The 16944-nt window shown below is 43.6% G+C and overlaps 1 protein-coding gene across 2 annotated transcripts in view; it reads left to right on the top strand.

Moving 5' to 3' along the window:
• Positions 1 to 385: 385 nt before the first annotated feature.
• TAF3 (TATA-box binding protein associated factor 3) overlaps positions 386 to 16944 on the top strand; it is a 118606-nt gene continuing 102047 nt past the window's right edge. Inside the window, exons 1-2 of one of the 2 annotated variants that reach the window (XM_086744758.1) lie at positions 386 to 663; positions 11701 to 11943. In XM_086744758.1, coding sequence (XP_086600884.1) covers positions 498 to 663; positions 11701 to 11943 — 409 coding nt within the window. In that variant the 5' untranslated portion in view covers positions 386 to 497. Of the gene's footprint in view, positions 664 to 11700; positions 11944 to 16944 lie in introns of those variants that run through there. The other variant, XM_086744768.1, reaches the window with a different exon arrangement.

A 16944-nucleotide genomic window follows, 5' to 3' on the forward strand; every position in this document is an offset into this window, starting at 1 on the left:
TTGACCAAGAATTTGCAGCTTTTTGATAATAGGTGGCATTGCGCTTGTTTAAACGATGCCCTTGGGTTCTGCTCCAACGCCTCACGGGTATGGCCCCTGCCCCAGCGCTTTGGGCCTGCGGAGGAGAGCAAGCGGCAGCCCTTCGTCCAGGGGAAGCCCACCAGAGCTCCGAAAGGCCGCCCGAGACTAACTTTTTTTCATCTCACTGTAAGAAACCCCCATTTCGGGTTTTCTTGAGGAGGATCGAGCCCCTCCGCGCCCTGTCCCAGCTTCCCGCCCGCCCCGCCGCCCTGCCGACGGCCGAGCGCTCGATGCGACGCGTTCCGCTCGATGCGCTCGGCACTGGAGCGGCGCTGCCTGGCGCGGGCGGCGGGGAGGCGCGGCGCCAAGATGGCGGCGGCGGCGGGCTGTGCGTGAGCGTCCCTCGGCCCTCCCGGCCCAGGGTCGGGCGGCGGGACCGGGCGGCACCGCGCCGAGCCGAGCCGAGCCGAGCCGGCATGTGCGAGACCTACTCGCGGTGGCTGCTGCGGGTGTCCGTGGCGCAGATTTGCCAGGCGCTGGGTTGGGATTCGGTACAGGTTTCGGCCTGCGACCTCCTCACCGACGTGCTGCAGCGGTACCTGCAGGGGCTGGGCCGGGGCTGCCACCGCTACTGCGAGCTCTGTGAGTGCGGGGCTGGGGGTCAGTGCTGTGGGGAGAGGGGCTGTGGGGAGGGACGTAGTCGTTGCCGTCTGGACACGGTCCTGGGCAGCCGGCTGTGGGTGGCCGTGCTCGAGCAGGGGTCTGGGCCAAGTGACCTCCATAAGTCCCTGCCAGTTCTGTGAAGGGAGGCCGCGGAGTCGGTGCTGTGGGCCGTGGGGAGGGAGACTGCGAGGTAGCACTGTGGGGGCGTGGGGAGGGCAGCTCTGGGGTGGGAGGCTGTAGGGCAGTGTTAGGGGCTGAGGGGTGCTTTGCAGGGGGAGAGAGATGGAGATACGGGCTGTGGGGTAATGGGGAAGGGGGCGTTGGGCAGCAGTGGGGTCTGTGGGGCAGCAGATGTGAGGTGCGTACATGAGAGAGACCAGGCTGTGGGGCAGTGTTGTGGTGGCGCGGGGAGGTGACCTGTGGGGCCGTTCTGTAGGGAGAGAGCATGGGGAAGTGGTCTGGGGCAGGGACTTGAGGCCACGGGGGAGATCAGGGTGTGGGGCATCACAGGGAGTGTGAGGGAAGCCAGCCTGTGGGGTAGTGGTGTGTGGAAGCCAGACTGTGGGGAGGTGGGGTAGTGGCAGGGACTGTGGGGAGGTACACTGTGGTGTGACAATGGAGAGGTGGGCTGTGGGGCAGCGGTGGGGAGGTGGGTTGTGGGATAGTCCAACTGGAGGAAGATCAAGGGGAACGGGGGTGGCGAGCAGTGCAAGGGGCTGAGAAGATGAGAAGGGAAGTAATTTATGGGGCAGTGCTGGTGTACAGGGGCCCTAGTGCAAAGGAGGGTTGGGCTGTGGGTCTGGGGTGTGGGCAAGGATGAGGAGTTGGGACTGGGGCTGTGGGCTTGGTGGAAACAGAGCTCTGAGGTTTGGGGAGATGGGTCATAGAATCTTTAAGGTTGGAAAAAACCTCTGAAATCATCAAGTCCAACCATCAACCCAAAATTATGAAGCTGCTGACCCACTTCATCTGACTACAGTGTAGCAGGGTGTGTGTGTGTACACAGAGGGGGGAGGTGGGACTGTTGGCCCTGCTGGGTGGAGCTGTACTGAATTTGGGAGGGGGTTGCACTGGGAAGGGAGAAGGGGCAGCCAGAACCTCTTGCTGCGTAGGATGTGCGCGTGAGAGGACGCGATGTTGCTGCTGTGTTATCCTGACTCATCTCTGGGTCAGGGTCTGTGCTGTGGGGGCTCACTGCAGGTGGGGATATGTGTGTAAGGTCCAGAATTTGGGTATAAGGGGAAGCGCTGAAGCTGTAGGGCACAAGATTTGGGCTGGGTGTAGGCAGTGTTAGCCCCACAGCTGAGCCTGTGGTATGTGCGTCTGGGGTGTATGTAAGGAGTAAAGCGATGGAGCTGCAGTGCGTGGGGTCTGAGAGGAGTGCAGTTACCTGCATGAGGGGAGAGAGATGTAGCTGGAAACGCTGATGCTGGGGTTGGAGTGCTCTGGGTTTGGTATATTTGTGTAAGGGGGCAGTGGTTTGTGGGGCTGGAGGTGCAAACGTGCAAGGGGAGGTGTGGGGCATATGCTGGGGTGATGTGGGGCTGCGGTGCCTGGTGTCGGTGATGCACATGTTTAGGGGTGGGCAGGGGGCTGTGGTCAGGGTGACATGTACCAGGGCAGCGTGGGGCCACGTACGTGAGGCTGGAGATGCGTGCGTACAGGGGGAAGTGATGGTACATGGGGCTGGGAGCGTGTGTTGGGGATGTGGGGCTCCAGTGTGTGAAGGCAGGGGTGTACTAGAGTGTTTTTTGCGGGGGAGGTGGAGCTGTAGCGCACAGGATGTGGGAGGGTGATGGGGCTGCATGTGGGAGGTGTGGAGTGTGTGCATGGAGAACGGATGGGATGGGGCTGAGGATAATTTTAGTGCCTGTAGGGTGAGGTGTGAGTGTCCTCATGTGGATGCAGTGGGAGAGGTTTGGTTGGATATCATGGGGGTTGGAGTCAGCCAACGTTGCCATTGAGGCCTGTGCAGAAGGAGCTAGGGGTGATGGTGGTGGGCAGGATGCCTAGGGTCTCGCTGGATTTGGGGTGAGGCTGTGCTGGAGTGGGAGCGTGGAAGGGGTGATTTTACACCAAGTGGGAGAAGAGGAAGAAGAGAGGTCTGAGAGTCGGTGTGAGGACTTCTGGCTGGGTCACATAGGAGTATGGAGCATGTGTGTGTGGACAGGATGGGGAAGGGGCAGCAAGTATCACTGCTGGGTCTGGGAGTGCAACAGAGGATGGAGTTCTGTGTCCCTTGGGACTGTCTGCATCCCTGCGGAGCCTGCAGTGGGGGTACTGAGGGAGGCAGACAGCCTGCTGGTACCAGCAGAATATGGGGTGTAGGAGAACGGAATGTCCGGTTGCTTGCTGGGTCAGTAGTGCTGACTTGGGGATGAGAGGGTGGTAGGGGACTGCTGGGTGTGGGAATGTCAAAAAGGGGGTGCCAGTGTCCTGTTGGGTCCAGGAGAGTGTGTGGATGTGGTGGTATGTGGGGAGAGGGAAGCTGTCAGGGTCGCTGTGGGATCTGAACACAGGGAGCGATGCAGAGGATGGGGAGCAAGGCTCAGGCTGTCAGCGTGGTTGGAGGGTTGTGAGTCTGTGCGGAGACCTTTGCTGCCCTACGTGTGGGGCAGGGAGCGTGTAACGTGGTGAGGAGGACAGCAGCGATGTGTGTGTGGAGATGGGACTGCCAGTGCTGCTGCTGGATCTGTAAGTATTTGGGGGATGAGATGAAGCAGGAATGCCCAGAGCGGAGAGGCTGTGGGGAGCGAGGGTGCCTGGAGGGGTGGCTACAGGCTGTGTGCACATGGAGAAGCAGGGCTGCTTGTGCCTCCCGTGCCGAGAGGGACTTGTTCCCTATTGCTCCTTCCTGTGGTGTGCTGGGGAGCTGTGCCGTTACGTGCTGCTGCTGCTGCTCTGCGTGTCCATGTGCGTGTGGAGCGGGGAGTCCTGGAGAGCCCCTGGGACAGAGGTCAGAGCTCCTGCGGTTGGGTCTGGCAGCGGGGAAGGCGGGTGGCACTGGCATGGATGATGTGATTGCTCGCCTGAACTGCTGAGTGAGGAGAAGATGACTCACTGGTGGTGGATTTGGGGCTACTGTAGCCACCACCAGTTCAAAGAATGTACTGGGGGCTGCGGGAGGTTATGGGAGAGGTAACAGGGATGGCAGCCCTGAACTGCGTAAGTGGAGAAGTTTGCCAGCACTTCCGTCCGAGTTGTGGGAGCTGTGCTAACGAGGGTCACAGCCACAGATGAGAGGAGTATCTGAAGGATATGACTGTCACCTGGTGGTGGATGCAGCCTCAGGATCAGAGGAACTGTGAAGGCTGGAGATGGTGTCATCTTCTGCTAGAGGGAATTTGGAGAGTGCGGAACAAAGACCAGTGGCTCAGTAGGCACAGCGTAGTTGTCTTGGTCGGGAGAGGAGCAGCTGTGGTCTGAAGGCGCTGCTGCTTGTGCTTGTCCTTCTTTGCTAAAGCAGAAGTTCTTGCTGCTGCAGTGAGGATCCGAATGCACCTGGTCCTGCCTCTGCTTCATGTTTTGAGGAGTAATTGAGATACACTGGCAGCACCAGACTAACCAAGCTTAGGAGGAACTTAGTGGTACTGCTACAAACTCTTTGAGTTCTAGGTTGAATAGGTTTCCTTGTACAAGCTTTCCACAAATTTGGGAGCTAGTCGGATGTGAAGCTGTGTATGGGTAGCCTGGAAATGGGACTGAGCAACTTAAACCACCCGCGTCAGTGCAGCTGCTGTGCCTGTGAAGAGATTGAAGGAAACAACTTAGGGAGTTTGGGAGAGCTGGGTTATGGGGTGAAAAAGGAGCTGACATAGACTGGGTCAGAGCTGTCCTTCAGTATGGTTTCACATTTTAGGGAGATGCTTTTGTTACTGTTTGTGCAAGAGATGAGTTGTTGAGCAGCATTGCCCCCTGAGCTCAGCTGCCTCTGCCACAGGTACTGCGGTGTTTGTTACACTGGGAGGAAAAGATGCAGAGAAGGTGAAAATACAGCTTTTTCCTTTCAGTGCTTGAGGAATTGGAAGTATGCAGAAATAAGGTATCCCTCTCTTGCTTTGGGTGTGCATACTGAAAGTGAGGGAAGGAATTTATTTTCTTCCCCTCTATGAATGGAGAAGGACACATCAGGTTTTTTTGTTGTTGGTTTTTTTTTCCCCCTTTTTTTTTGTGGAGAAGGGGAATATGCTGTGTTCATGTCATGATACCGTATTTCTCGTATTACCTCTCTTAAAATGAGTCCTGTATTTATTTCTTTAAAAGGTTTGTAAAAACATATCTTAATGCTTAGCTGGTGTCTCCCTGCTTTTTCAGAATTGTTTCCTTTTGCTCCTAAAATAAGTTACTGTACAGACCCAGCTCTCGATGAATGAGTTGAATTTTGCCATGGTTTTGCATAAGAAGAATTAATTAAATTCCAATTGTAGCATCTTTATTGTCAGTGTGTTATCTCGGAGTCAAACCAGTGGGGTTTGAGTTAGCAGGGTTGTCAGCTGGAGGGACATAATCTTTGTATTCGAAACTGAATGGATTTACTCTGACGTAATTGAGACAGTGTGGTATTGCTCTGAGAAGCGTGTCGTTGTCTTTCACATATTTTCTCAGTTGCAAAAGAAAATTATAGCTTTCCCAGCTGTGTTAGATCTTTGTTCCAGCTGCTACATCCCGTTAGGAGAGCTACATTCAAGATTTTCATTACTTTTCTGCTCTTGTTTCTTTGCATTTGCAGTAGCTGTAGTTGATGGGAGCTTCTGTGCCTGCAAAGAGAAGGCAAAAGGATTAGCAAAGCGGGCTTGAGATGTGTTTGATGCCATGAAATGCTTCTGAATATTGTGTTGGGAGTGGAGGAGAGAGGGAACTTACAGGGGAGAAAATAAGGGTACATCACATTATGCTGTTCAAATTTGTGGAAAGCTTGTAAGAGGAAGCCTATTCAATATGCTGTACACTTCACACATGTTGTTATCCTAAAATTTAAATAAAATATTTGAAAAATAGAGTTGGAGTATGTAATTAAGGTATTGAACTACAAAAACTGACATGCTGTGGTTTCTGAGAGCTGTTCTACATTTTTTTGTTGTTGTTGTTTGTTTTAAGCAGAGGTCAAAAGGGAAAAGTTCTCTGTTATGTGCTGCTTTGTTTTGCACTCGCATTTCACGTGGTTTGATAGAGGCGGCAGCGCAGCTGGTGCTTTGGGTTAACTACTGTGGATTTTCTAGTGTTTGTTGGGGTTTTTATACTGGGGAGCTGTCCAGTGAACACAGAGGTATCCGCTTCATTTGCTATGAATTTAGCTAATGCAGCTTGGCAGTGGGGTGGTTGGTTACAGACATGCAGAATATGTCTTGTTCTACCTCTTCACTTAGGACATCCAGTACAAGAATTCAGTTTCCAGTGTATTTATGGGAGTGGTGCAATTCATGGGGGGGATAAGGCAGGAAGTCATGGTTTATGCCCCCAAAAGCCTGGTTTTCCTATTACATTACTTTAAAAAAACAACCAGGTAGAAGCTACTTAACTTTCATCACTGAGGGCACCTGGACATAGTTCAGCAGAACTAATTTAGATCATCTGGTCCTTAAATTAGAAGCATAATGAACTAGATAATTAACTTTGAGGTGTGTTGGATCTAGAAGTGGGGTTTTGAGTACTCTTTCCTTGAATTTTCAATGTTGAACATATGCTTGGACATGCTGTGATTTTTTTTTTTTGTTTGGTTTTTTTTCTGCTGAAATTTGCTTACAGTCAGGAAATAAAGTTTAAAAGTTGCTCATGTTGTGTGAGTACTTTTTTGAAGCTTATTTTTATGTAAAAATAGAATCATAGAATATTTCAAGTTGGAAGGGGCCCATAAGGATCGCCGAGTCCAACTCCTTGCTCCTCACAGGACTACCTAAAACTAATTTTATTATATATATAAAACAATATTTAATGGAAATATTACTAAATACTATATTAAATTTATATTAGTAGTGCAACTGCATTTATATTTAAAAGGCAAGTTCTGATCTGGTCACTGCTCAGTCTTCTGTAAAGGAAAACTTAACGTCATTGTACCAAATCTCTGCTTTGGAGAATGCAAACAGCAGACCGATATTTTAATTGGGAGTTACCACAGTGGAGAGAATTGACCTGGCATCAACCAAACTTTTATTTCTTTATAACTAAATGTAAAATGTACCTTGTATATTTTTTCTTTTTTGTTTGGTGGTTTGGTTTTTTTTTTAGTTACTTCACTCTTAGTAGAATATGATAACCTCTATCAAAGTGTTAGATTTTCATGATCAGGTTAATGAGCTGATTCCCTGTACTGATGTTGAGTGATTGTTGTAACAGTTATCTATCCAGGGCCCATAACATTTGTTATAAGAGTACCTCTTTATGTCTTGATAACCTTAAATGTAGGGGTTTTTTTAAGCTAATTAACTTCTTGCTGGCTACCAGTGAAGAAGCTCAACTTGGTTTTTTTCCTTGACATATATGAGGTTACTGGGAAAAGGAGCAGACTCTGAGCAGCATTAGCAAGAAGATGCTTTTGTCTACCTGTTAATGACAGTAATAGGACACTTTTGCCCCACTTAGGTGCAGTCAAGTGAGGCATATATACTTATTAAATAATCTACTGTGTATGCTTCTGACTGTTCTTGTGGATGCTGGAAGGAAGTGATATGTTGTCTCCTTGACAAAGTTCTGTGATGTGCTGGAGCCCAAGGAATCTGTGATAGAGCCTGCAATGAAATTACTGAGGAGCTATACCTAGTAATTGGCTGGTTAAAATAAGAGGTTTTTTTAAAAAAATAATTATATCAAACATGAGGGTGAATGCTGAGCTATTTATAATAGGCTGTACGTGTTGTATGGATAATGACTCATTACTTTTTCTCAGTGTATTTATTACGGAGCTGTATTTGCTCCATTTAAAAAAGAAAACCAGCATGAAACTCAAAGCTCTTCTGTTCTGTGCTTACTTGCTTCTTAAGTTTTCACTGATTCATACAGACTTTGGGCCAGGAAGGAGGAAGCGATGGGGGTGAGTTTGACAAAAGTAAATCAGCTACTCCTGAGACTGAATTTAAGGAAACTAAGATACTTTTTCCCTAACCCCCTACCCACTCCCTCCCAGTTTCTTTGGTCGACGTGAGCGTTGGTCAGCTTGGCTGAGGAATTCTTGTAACTTTTGCAAAAAAAATAACTAGGCTTTAGTAGCTTCTAAAAATTCCTTTTCCCCACAAACCGAAAATGAGCTTTTATTGCTTACAGGGGAGTTAGTGCATCGCCCTCATTCTGTTTGATTTGTTTTCCCTTGTGGGGAAAACAGCTAGGTTTATCTGCAGGTGATGCTGAGCAGCAGGGTGGAGGGCTGGATAGCTTTCCACCCAAAAACTTGGCTCTGTGTGGGTTCTGTTCCCCCATAATTTCAGTGCTGGACGTTTTTTTCAGGATCCATTTCTGTGCAGATTCCTCCTCACCCGGTGTTCATTCTCATGCATAGGGAAGCTGAGAGTAATGTGATTGCCTGGCAATTCCCACAGGTTTCTGAGGAGCTGTTTTGAGACTCAGTGGTCTTAATTTACTTCTGCTGTTTGCCACAGCTGTATCAGTTTCAGAGCACAGTTCCCATTGAGGGAGATAGTACATCTTAAAAGCTTTTGAGAAAGATATTTCCTTAGTTCACCGTTTGGGGGGTAAGGAGGAGAGTTGTAACTTGCTGGATGAACTTTTCCCATCTCCTTCCATCTCTTTCCGATCCTGGACAACTGATAATATTTGAAGTGTCGTGGTACAGGAAAGAGCAAGAGGCTGGAAACCAAAAGCTCTAAAGCTTTTTTTGTGATCTGCTACTGACTTGCTGTGTGACGTTGGATTAGTTGTTGCACTGGGAGGCTTCAGCATCTGAATTTTTAAACTGAGGATGGTACAAATATCTGAAGAATGTTGAGACAAGTTCAGGATGCACAAAGTAAACTTTTTTTCTTTTTTGGCATCATTTACTTAGAGAAAAAAGCCTAAGACTAAGTGAAAGACCAGGAGAGAGCATGTTACGTGTTTGTCAGCATTTTCTTTCCTGTGTCTGGCTTCTGCTATTTTAGTGAATTTTTATTGAACCAGAGAGAGAAGAGGAGTGCTAAACTGTTCAAATATAAGTAAAAAGGCTCAAGCCTTTGTTTGATGAATCACCTGAAATTAATTTTAATGCATTTTTTCTCTGTATATTTCTAATTGATAAGTGTTTTGATTTAAATACAGACCTGACACTTTTTTATACACTTTCACCACTGAGGACACTCCTTCTTGAAAAGAGGAGGTTACCTGATCAGTCCTTTCATCCCTGTGACCATTGCAGGTTTAAAGATTTTTTTTAGCTTTTAATTAGCCTAATGTCTTGGCATTGTCTCTTTGGAGGCAAATGTCAAAGATATGGGAAAATTGAATCTTCTTCAGGTTTTTTTGGTCTCCCCTTGAACCTGCTTTCTAACACCCATAATTGTTTTTTGATATGGTTACTTGAATATTTCCATGGTTCAGTTACAGTAGTAGTAGTAGTTGCTTTTCTGCCACAGGTTCTTAGTAAGCACTTGGAGGAAGAAGTCCTTTTTAACATTTGTCATTTGCCAGTCACGTTGCTACAGTTTTTTTGGAGGTTAAAAAGGTCGTGTGCAGATCTAGGAAAAGACTTTTACCCATCACAGTGATAAACTGGACTAAACTTTCACCCTGGGTCCCTGATGGTGCAGGCGTCAAGAGCTGCACGCTGAACAAGGTACTCGAAACACCTTCACAGAGCCGCAGTAATGGGGTAAATGTTGTGGTGCATCTTGCAGCCCTGTGCCCCAGGTTGTCCAGCTGGAGAACCTGTTGCAGCATTTTCCTGCCTGTGCACTTGTTTTTTCTTCAAAGGGAAACCGGACACAAACGTGGTGTGTGTCCGTGCCTGTCGGTGCACTTTCCAGGTCTAGGCAGTGCCTGCCTGGGAATGAGTGCTGTGAGGCTCACTATCGATCTCTTCGTCCTGCAAACAGCACAGCCAGTGATTTCAGGAGCATCCAGGGTGTAAATATGCTCTACTTCTGAGCTTGTTGAAAAGTTTTCCCCAAGTTTCTCTTTTTAACTGACTGCCCAGCTTGTACCTGTTAAGTCTTGGCACCTTAGAAAATGGTTCATTAAGTTCAAAGGTATCTTTGTAGTCTGAAGAGCAACTAAAAGTGACAACATAAAAGTTCTTGACTGTGTCAGTTATCTAAATTTAATTTTTTAAGGATGAAGCACTCTTCCATCTGCCTAATAACTATAGGAATCTCGTAACTACACCAGAGTGGTGATATCCTCCTTTAATTATGTTTATGTAAGTCTCCACATTTCTCAGTCCATACAATCTGCAGGGGCAACTGGTATTGCAATTGTACTAGATATTATACAAACACAAAATCCGAGATGGTTCTTGTCATACGGAGTTCACGTTCTAAATACAGACGGACAAAAGAGGTGACAACTTGGTCTGATCTCCCTTTAGCTGTGAAGAGAATTAAAACACAAGCAACTTGCCCAGAGTCACACAAGAGGCCAGTGTTACAGAGCTGAGAATCAAAATCATAATCTGAGTATTACCCTTATCTTCACTGCAAGACTAAGAAGAGAAATTCTAGAACAAAATTATTATTTTCTAAATGTACCTGCAGGCATAAGTTAGCTGGGGTTTGAATTCATCCAGTGATGTGAGAACCAGCCTGCTCAACTGCTTCGGATTCAAGATAAACCAAGAAGAGATTAGGTTAAAGGACAAATAAAAGAGCATCCCTGCCGTGCTCCGAAGCTGGGGCTTCACAATAGCGATTGTGTTCCTTCCATAAGCATGGACTGGTTTTCCATAATTACTTTTTAAAGTAAATCACAGCTTATCATTATGTAGGGATGTAATATCTTCATAAGCCAACTATACAGAATTTTAATAATTAAAAAACCCATATTTGGAGTTTAAGGCATCTTTTTTGTGTTATTGTTATTATGAAAATTTAGGATGAGACTCCAAACTGGTGCCTTGGCTACCAGGTGCCCAGTTTTCTCTCCAGAGGCTTGCAGAGAGATTTCTTTCTGTCAGGTCAGGGAAACTGAGGCACTTGGAGGACTTCTGTGCTGTGTAGTTTAAATCTTTGAGCCAAACATCCTTTCTTGAATTGTTTTCTTGGAGGTCGTATTAAATAAAGATCCCGACTGCTTGGCCGGTAAGGTTTCACTATCTTTTTTGTAAAGAAAAGAAGATTTTTTCTGTGAAGTCAAACTTAAATTGCACCCCAGGAAATCAGCACCTGAAAATTAGTATAAAATATTCCCTCCTCATCAGCCCACTACTTAATATTTCTGTGTTTCATCCGGGAGGTATATCTAACCGGTAGGTAAAGTGACTCATAGTTTATGAAGCCTGTAGATTTCATCTGGTGGAAAAATACTACATGAAATATTTTAGTTATCAAGAGACACACGAGATACCTTCTTTTTTTTTTTTTTTTTTTTTCCACCCGTAAACTACAGTGTGTTCAACAAAATGAAATTGTTCCTTTTCTAGGTTGAAAAATAATGTTTGGTCTGATACGTACTGGCAAAGAGGCACTTTCAGCATATTAAGGATTTGTTTTGTTCATTTGAGTCTACATTATGAAATTGAAAACTATTTTACGTGGTGTTGCACAGTGTTAATTGACTGTTGCCAGGTAAAGCTACCTGTTGCTGCTCGCTCTGTTGTTCTTGATTTGCTTCTTGAGGTGCAGTTCTTTAATGGTATGAATTGAAACACAGTGATAGGGGTCGAAACAAAACACTTTTAAATGAGAGTGTGTTGTTAGCCTGACACGTTGTATACCCTGATGAACGGTAAACCTGGCAGAACTGTGGGACAGTAATCTCTGTTACTGGTAGTGAGCTGTGATGCGCTGTAATCTCTAAACATAGATTTGCAGGTCAATTTTTTTTAAACCGGATTTTTTCAAAAATGTTGTTCTATTCTTGTTTTTTTTGTTACAGATGGCCGGACAGATCCAATATTGGATGATGTAGGTGATGCCTTCAAGCTTATGGGGGTTAACCTGCACGAGCTAGAAGATTATATACACAATATTGAACCTGTCACTTTCGCACATCAAATCCCTTCGTTTCCCGTCAGCAAGAACAATGTCCTGCAGTTTCCCCAGCCAGGAAGTAAAGATGCGGAAGAAAGGAAGGAGTACATCCCTGATTACATGCCACCTATTGTCTCCTCTCAAGAAGGTGCGAAATTAATCCTTTGCTTTAAGTTTTGCTCCCTGTCTGTTTGCATACTTGTTTGCACCCTTGAGCAGTTCGAGTTGTGCTGCCCCACAGCAGTCGCTCGAAAGGACCCAGTGGGTGTTACACAAGCATGGTTTCAAAACAGGTAGCAGTGCTGCAGCAAGTTTATTTTCCACTCTTCTACTTTCCTGTGAGATTAACCGGTATCGAAGTACACTGTGTTAATACACGTTTCTATAATGCATTTAAATTTTAAGTTTTCAGATGACAATAGAAGTGAATGCTTTATGTTACCTTTTTTTTTTTGTGTTAGCCTCCCTCTTACATATACTGCAAGAGCTTACATAATTTGGCAAAGGTAGAAGAAGGAAGGCTGGCAAGACTGACACAGCATTCCCAGCTCCTGACAGCTGTTTTTTCTTCCTTTGAGCAAATTTAACAAAAAAAACAAACCTAAACCCCCATTTCTTCCAATTAAAATGAAGTCAGATTTAAAATAAAGAATTAAGAGTCATTAAGAGTCACAGTGCTTGTTTTTAGTTCTTTTTGCTACTGTTGATTAGGGTTTCATCATCACTGTTCCAACTGTTCTTCCTTTTCTTGTTTTCTTGTATAAAAGTCCCACAGAGGCAGGGCTTGACGATCGCTGTGACAGTGAAAGCAACTGTACAAATGCTACCAACTGCAGTTAGTCTGAGAATTTTAACAGAGGCAGTAGAAAAAGCAAAATTGTTTTTTCTGTTTTTCAGCTACATGAGACCTGATTACTAGTAAGATAAACCTTTAAGAAATGCGACCTAGTCTAATTTTCCCTTTGCATAGTGAACACCACACAACTATACTTTGTGGGGAAATAAATGTGTGTAAGTCTGTGGACTGGGTACAAAAATCCTGGACAGAAGAACTTTATTTGCCAGCAGTGTAACGAACAGGTGCAGTCCTCACAAGATACTAATTTAATTTATAATTTCTGTGGGGACAGAATGGATATCATGCTCTGTTATGCATAGTGTTCTTTTTTTAAGAACTAAGATCTTACAGTCTGAACAATGAAATATGTGTAAAAATTCTGCCTGGGGTGAAGATGAACATAAATGACATCACCTTATTGGGTGAACAAAAATCCATTGTTGTGCTGGTACAAATGTCGCATGTGGCACTTTTTCAATGATTTAGTAAGCTATAGTAAGTGTAGGTTCAATCTTTCATACATCAGCTGGGTAGATGTAGTTACTACGTGCTGCAGTTAGACTGAGGGAAATTATAGTCAGGAACAGGTATGTGAAGTGTAAAGAACTATCAGGTACAATGGTTTTAGTGTGTTCAGAACAAATATGCTATTTTCAGTAACAGTATTTTACTCATCTTACTCATGCTGATGAATATTTCTGAAGCTCTGTAGACCTGACTTTTCTGTTTTCTTTAATTGCATAGAATTCATAGTTATTTTATAGATCAACAGCATTTTAATCTCTCTTGCCTTACTATGACCCAGGAAGTCACACTGCAGAAATATTTTATTGGATTGATAAGAAGGTACCAGAATCTCCCTCCTGTGAGGTTTGTTAAAAGGGTTGTTTTTAAAATCTAACCATCAACTCTCTTAAACCAGGAAGAGACAAGCAGAATGTAAATATCATGTATAGACAAGATTAAAAAGAGAAAATTATAGAAGACGCCGTTGCGAAGTTGAATGGGGATTTTAGCTACCCTGTTCTGGCTACTTTCTTGAAACACTTTAGCCTAATTTTTCAGGAGGTAAACAAACACCATTCTGTCAGAGAAATACGGCTTCTTTGAAGTGTAACAAGTTACCTGGCAGTTTTGCATTTGGTTTGTTGGTTGTTTTTTTTTTTTTTTTTTTTAGTCCTTGGAAAATCATACTGTAATAATATGCACGAAAGATCAACAAGGCTCAAAGCAGCTGTAGATTAATGTCTGAACATGGGAAGTGAGAGATGAGAGTGTTACAGACTCAGTCTGGCGATACGTGACATAGAAAGAGAGGCTAAAAATTGAAATGGGGACGGTTGTGTGCTTTTTTTATGTGTGTAACTTTTAATACTCTTTCTCTTGCAAGTTAGATCCAGGAGTTAGATTTTAGCAGTCCTTATAAATAATGTATGAATCCTTTTAACACCTGAAGCAAGAAGATATTATTTCCAAAGCTGGATGAGAACCAGGAAAACTTCTAATGCCTAAGGCTGCTGTAGCAGTGGACCTATAGACACAACTTCAAAAAATAAAACCAATATTATTTTAAATGGGAATTTAAAGCCAGCATTAAATATAACTGCTGAATGCAGATCTGTTATAGTTGATCTAAAATACCTCTAGTTGAGGACATTTTAATTTTGAATTAAGTATTTTCTGAAAATGCTGTTTGTAATTTTGTGCCTTATCTTTTTTTTTTTTTTTTTTTTGAACGAGTGAGGTAGATGAAGAAACTCTGTTGTATATTTTGTGTGGTATTTTACTCCAAGTAAAATTTGGAGGAAAAACTTCTACTTCTGCAGATTAAAGGAATGCATCGTAAACAGGCCGAAGAATTGCAGAAGCTGTTTGAATAGTTTGCAGATCTTTGTACAGTAGGAAAAAAAAAAATCGTGCTGCTGCTAAGATTGTGCGGTTCATAACATTTGAGTTGCTTTGAGTAGACAATAAAGATAATTAGTAATAAAGGAAGGCTTCATGCACATTATGATGTATAATGTAAATCTTTCACTCACTCTAAGGAACTGTCTGGAAGACTCGTTATGTCCCATTTTATATCAAAACCTAGAGCTCAGCTCCTGTTATGAATATTTATTTACTGATATTGTTCAGAAATGACTAGTACTGATACATTTTTATGACTAATGTAGCCCTGACGTTCTAAGAATATGAGCAGACCAAGTTTTATTGGGAGAGGTAATACCTTTTAATTTTATCAGTTGATCTAATTAAAAGTATTATCTCTGGTGACAAACAGACTTCACAGGTAATCTTAGCTAGATGCTTTAGTAAAAAAAAAAGCTTTTTTTAATTGTTAATTTAAAGAAAAACATAAGTGTTCAGTATGCACCATGACCAGTAGGTGTTGCTAACCTCCTTCTAAAACGACCTCTAGTTCTATGTGTGTAATTCACTTCTTTCCACTTACTCTGGAGCTGGTGGTGTTGTGTTCCCAGTATACAATCCACCCAGCAGCTTGTGCGGTGTCATAGTTATCGTTACCAAAGACTCACTAAGCGCAAAAAGTCCTGTCCAGCCTGAGAGGAGCAGTTTCCTTCACGTGTACTGAATAGTAAGAAATGCTGAAACAGTTCTCTGAATGATTTCTGAAGTTGTGGGGGAAAGGAGGAAGGCAAATAGGTTTTCAAGATCTGTAATTTGTGTCAGTTGGAAGTTCGGTTCAGTGGTACAAGTTTTATTCCAAGAAAACAGAAAATGTTTTCCTGCCTTAAATGTGCTGTGCCTCATTTCAGTAACGTACACTAACTACATGATCTGGTGCAGATTCCAAATGCTTGCACTGTGAGGATCTGCATATAAAATTGTATATTTTATAAAACAATCTGACTCAGTATTGCCATGGCAAATGTTGGGTTTTCAGCAGTATTTTTACAAAGGGCACTGAAGGGATAATTTTATGCCAATATATCATGATGTTTGCTGTCTGACTATTTTTAATTAGGCTCCTTTTTGTTTTTTGAGTTATTTCAGCGCTGTTGTCACTAAAATGTCATGGTAAACTTGTAAGACAGATTAAAAAAGGAGAAAAAAATAAATTAGTTGCAAAACATGATGGTCATGCTTTATTTCTTGTGCTTTAATGCAAAAGAACATACATTTTGCAATAATACATCAACTTCATAGAATTTGTTGATTGCATTTGAAGCAAAACAGTACAGTGCTGAAACTAGGCCAGCTGAGAAAGCCCAGATACTTTTTTTGCAGCTAATAATAATCACTGTTATATTTCGTGATAATGTTGAGAGGCCTAGGTCCTGATACTTTAAGAACATGTATCATTTCTCCATAACTAAAACAAAAGAAGAGTGAAGTATGAATCCAACATGTGCCGTGCTAACCTTATTTTTAAGCTTCCTGGAATGAATTTCTACCTGTGCTTGCTGCTTCTTGTTATTACTTCATTTTTAATAATAATAATGATTTTTTTTTTTTAAATAAACACTTTATGTCAACTGCTTTCTTTTTCCAACTTTTTGAAGTCACAGGTAGTCCATCACCGTTTCTCTGACTGAAGGACTGAAGAAAACATGTTGCTTTTGTGCATGCATTACTGTTCATAGTCTGTTATATTTGCATTAGACCTTCATTCCTCTCTTACACTGTAATTGTGCTGGGATATGTCAGAAGGATTTGAGGGAGAAGACATGAGAGTCTCTTCCCAGTACTTGAGATTTTTTTTTTTGTGGAGAGAAGGGAAGCTTTTAGGGAGTCAAACTTCCTTCTCAATTCTTGCTTCTTTTTTTTTTTTTTTCTTTTTTTCAGTCTTCTGCTTCATACCACTTCAGTCCCACTTCACAGAAGTTCATCACCTTTCCCTTAAAGATGATCTGGAGCATTACTGAGCATTAAATTTTGTGGTCTTTCATTCCTGATAATGTGAGTTCAAGCACTGGCATTACATTTCTGGTCATTGAGTCAGGACCAGTTCTTGGCATGGTGTACAAATTTGGATTTATTTGTAGCTTTTTCTGTCAGAGCATTTTATTTCCCTGGCAGATCAAAGCATAAAATTGTTGATCTTCTTACAGTCCTGCCTTTTCCCCTCTTTGCTGTTGATGTGATGTTAGGGCTTGTTACCCACCAAAACCTGATGCTTGCAGCCACCTGGAAGTGTGGAAACCCAGCTGTCAAATTATACATCATCTCAGAACATCTTTAGTTTTTTCATGCAATGTTAGTTGCTAAAAATCACATTTGAATTTATGAGAATGGGACAGGGGGATGGAGCAAGGTGCTAATACGTGATTCTTGTATCTGATACCTAGG

This window comes from Chlamydotis macqueenii, chromosome 1 (assembly GCF_036417535.1).
Source record: "Chlamydotis macqueenii isolate bChlMac1 chromosome 1, bChlMac1.mat, whole genome shotgun sequence".
Classification (NCBI taxonomy): domain Eukaryota; kingdom Metazoa; phylum Chordata; class Aves; order Otidiformes; family Otididae; genus Chlamydotis; species Chlamydotis macqueenii.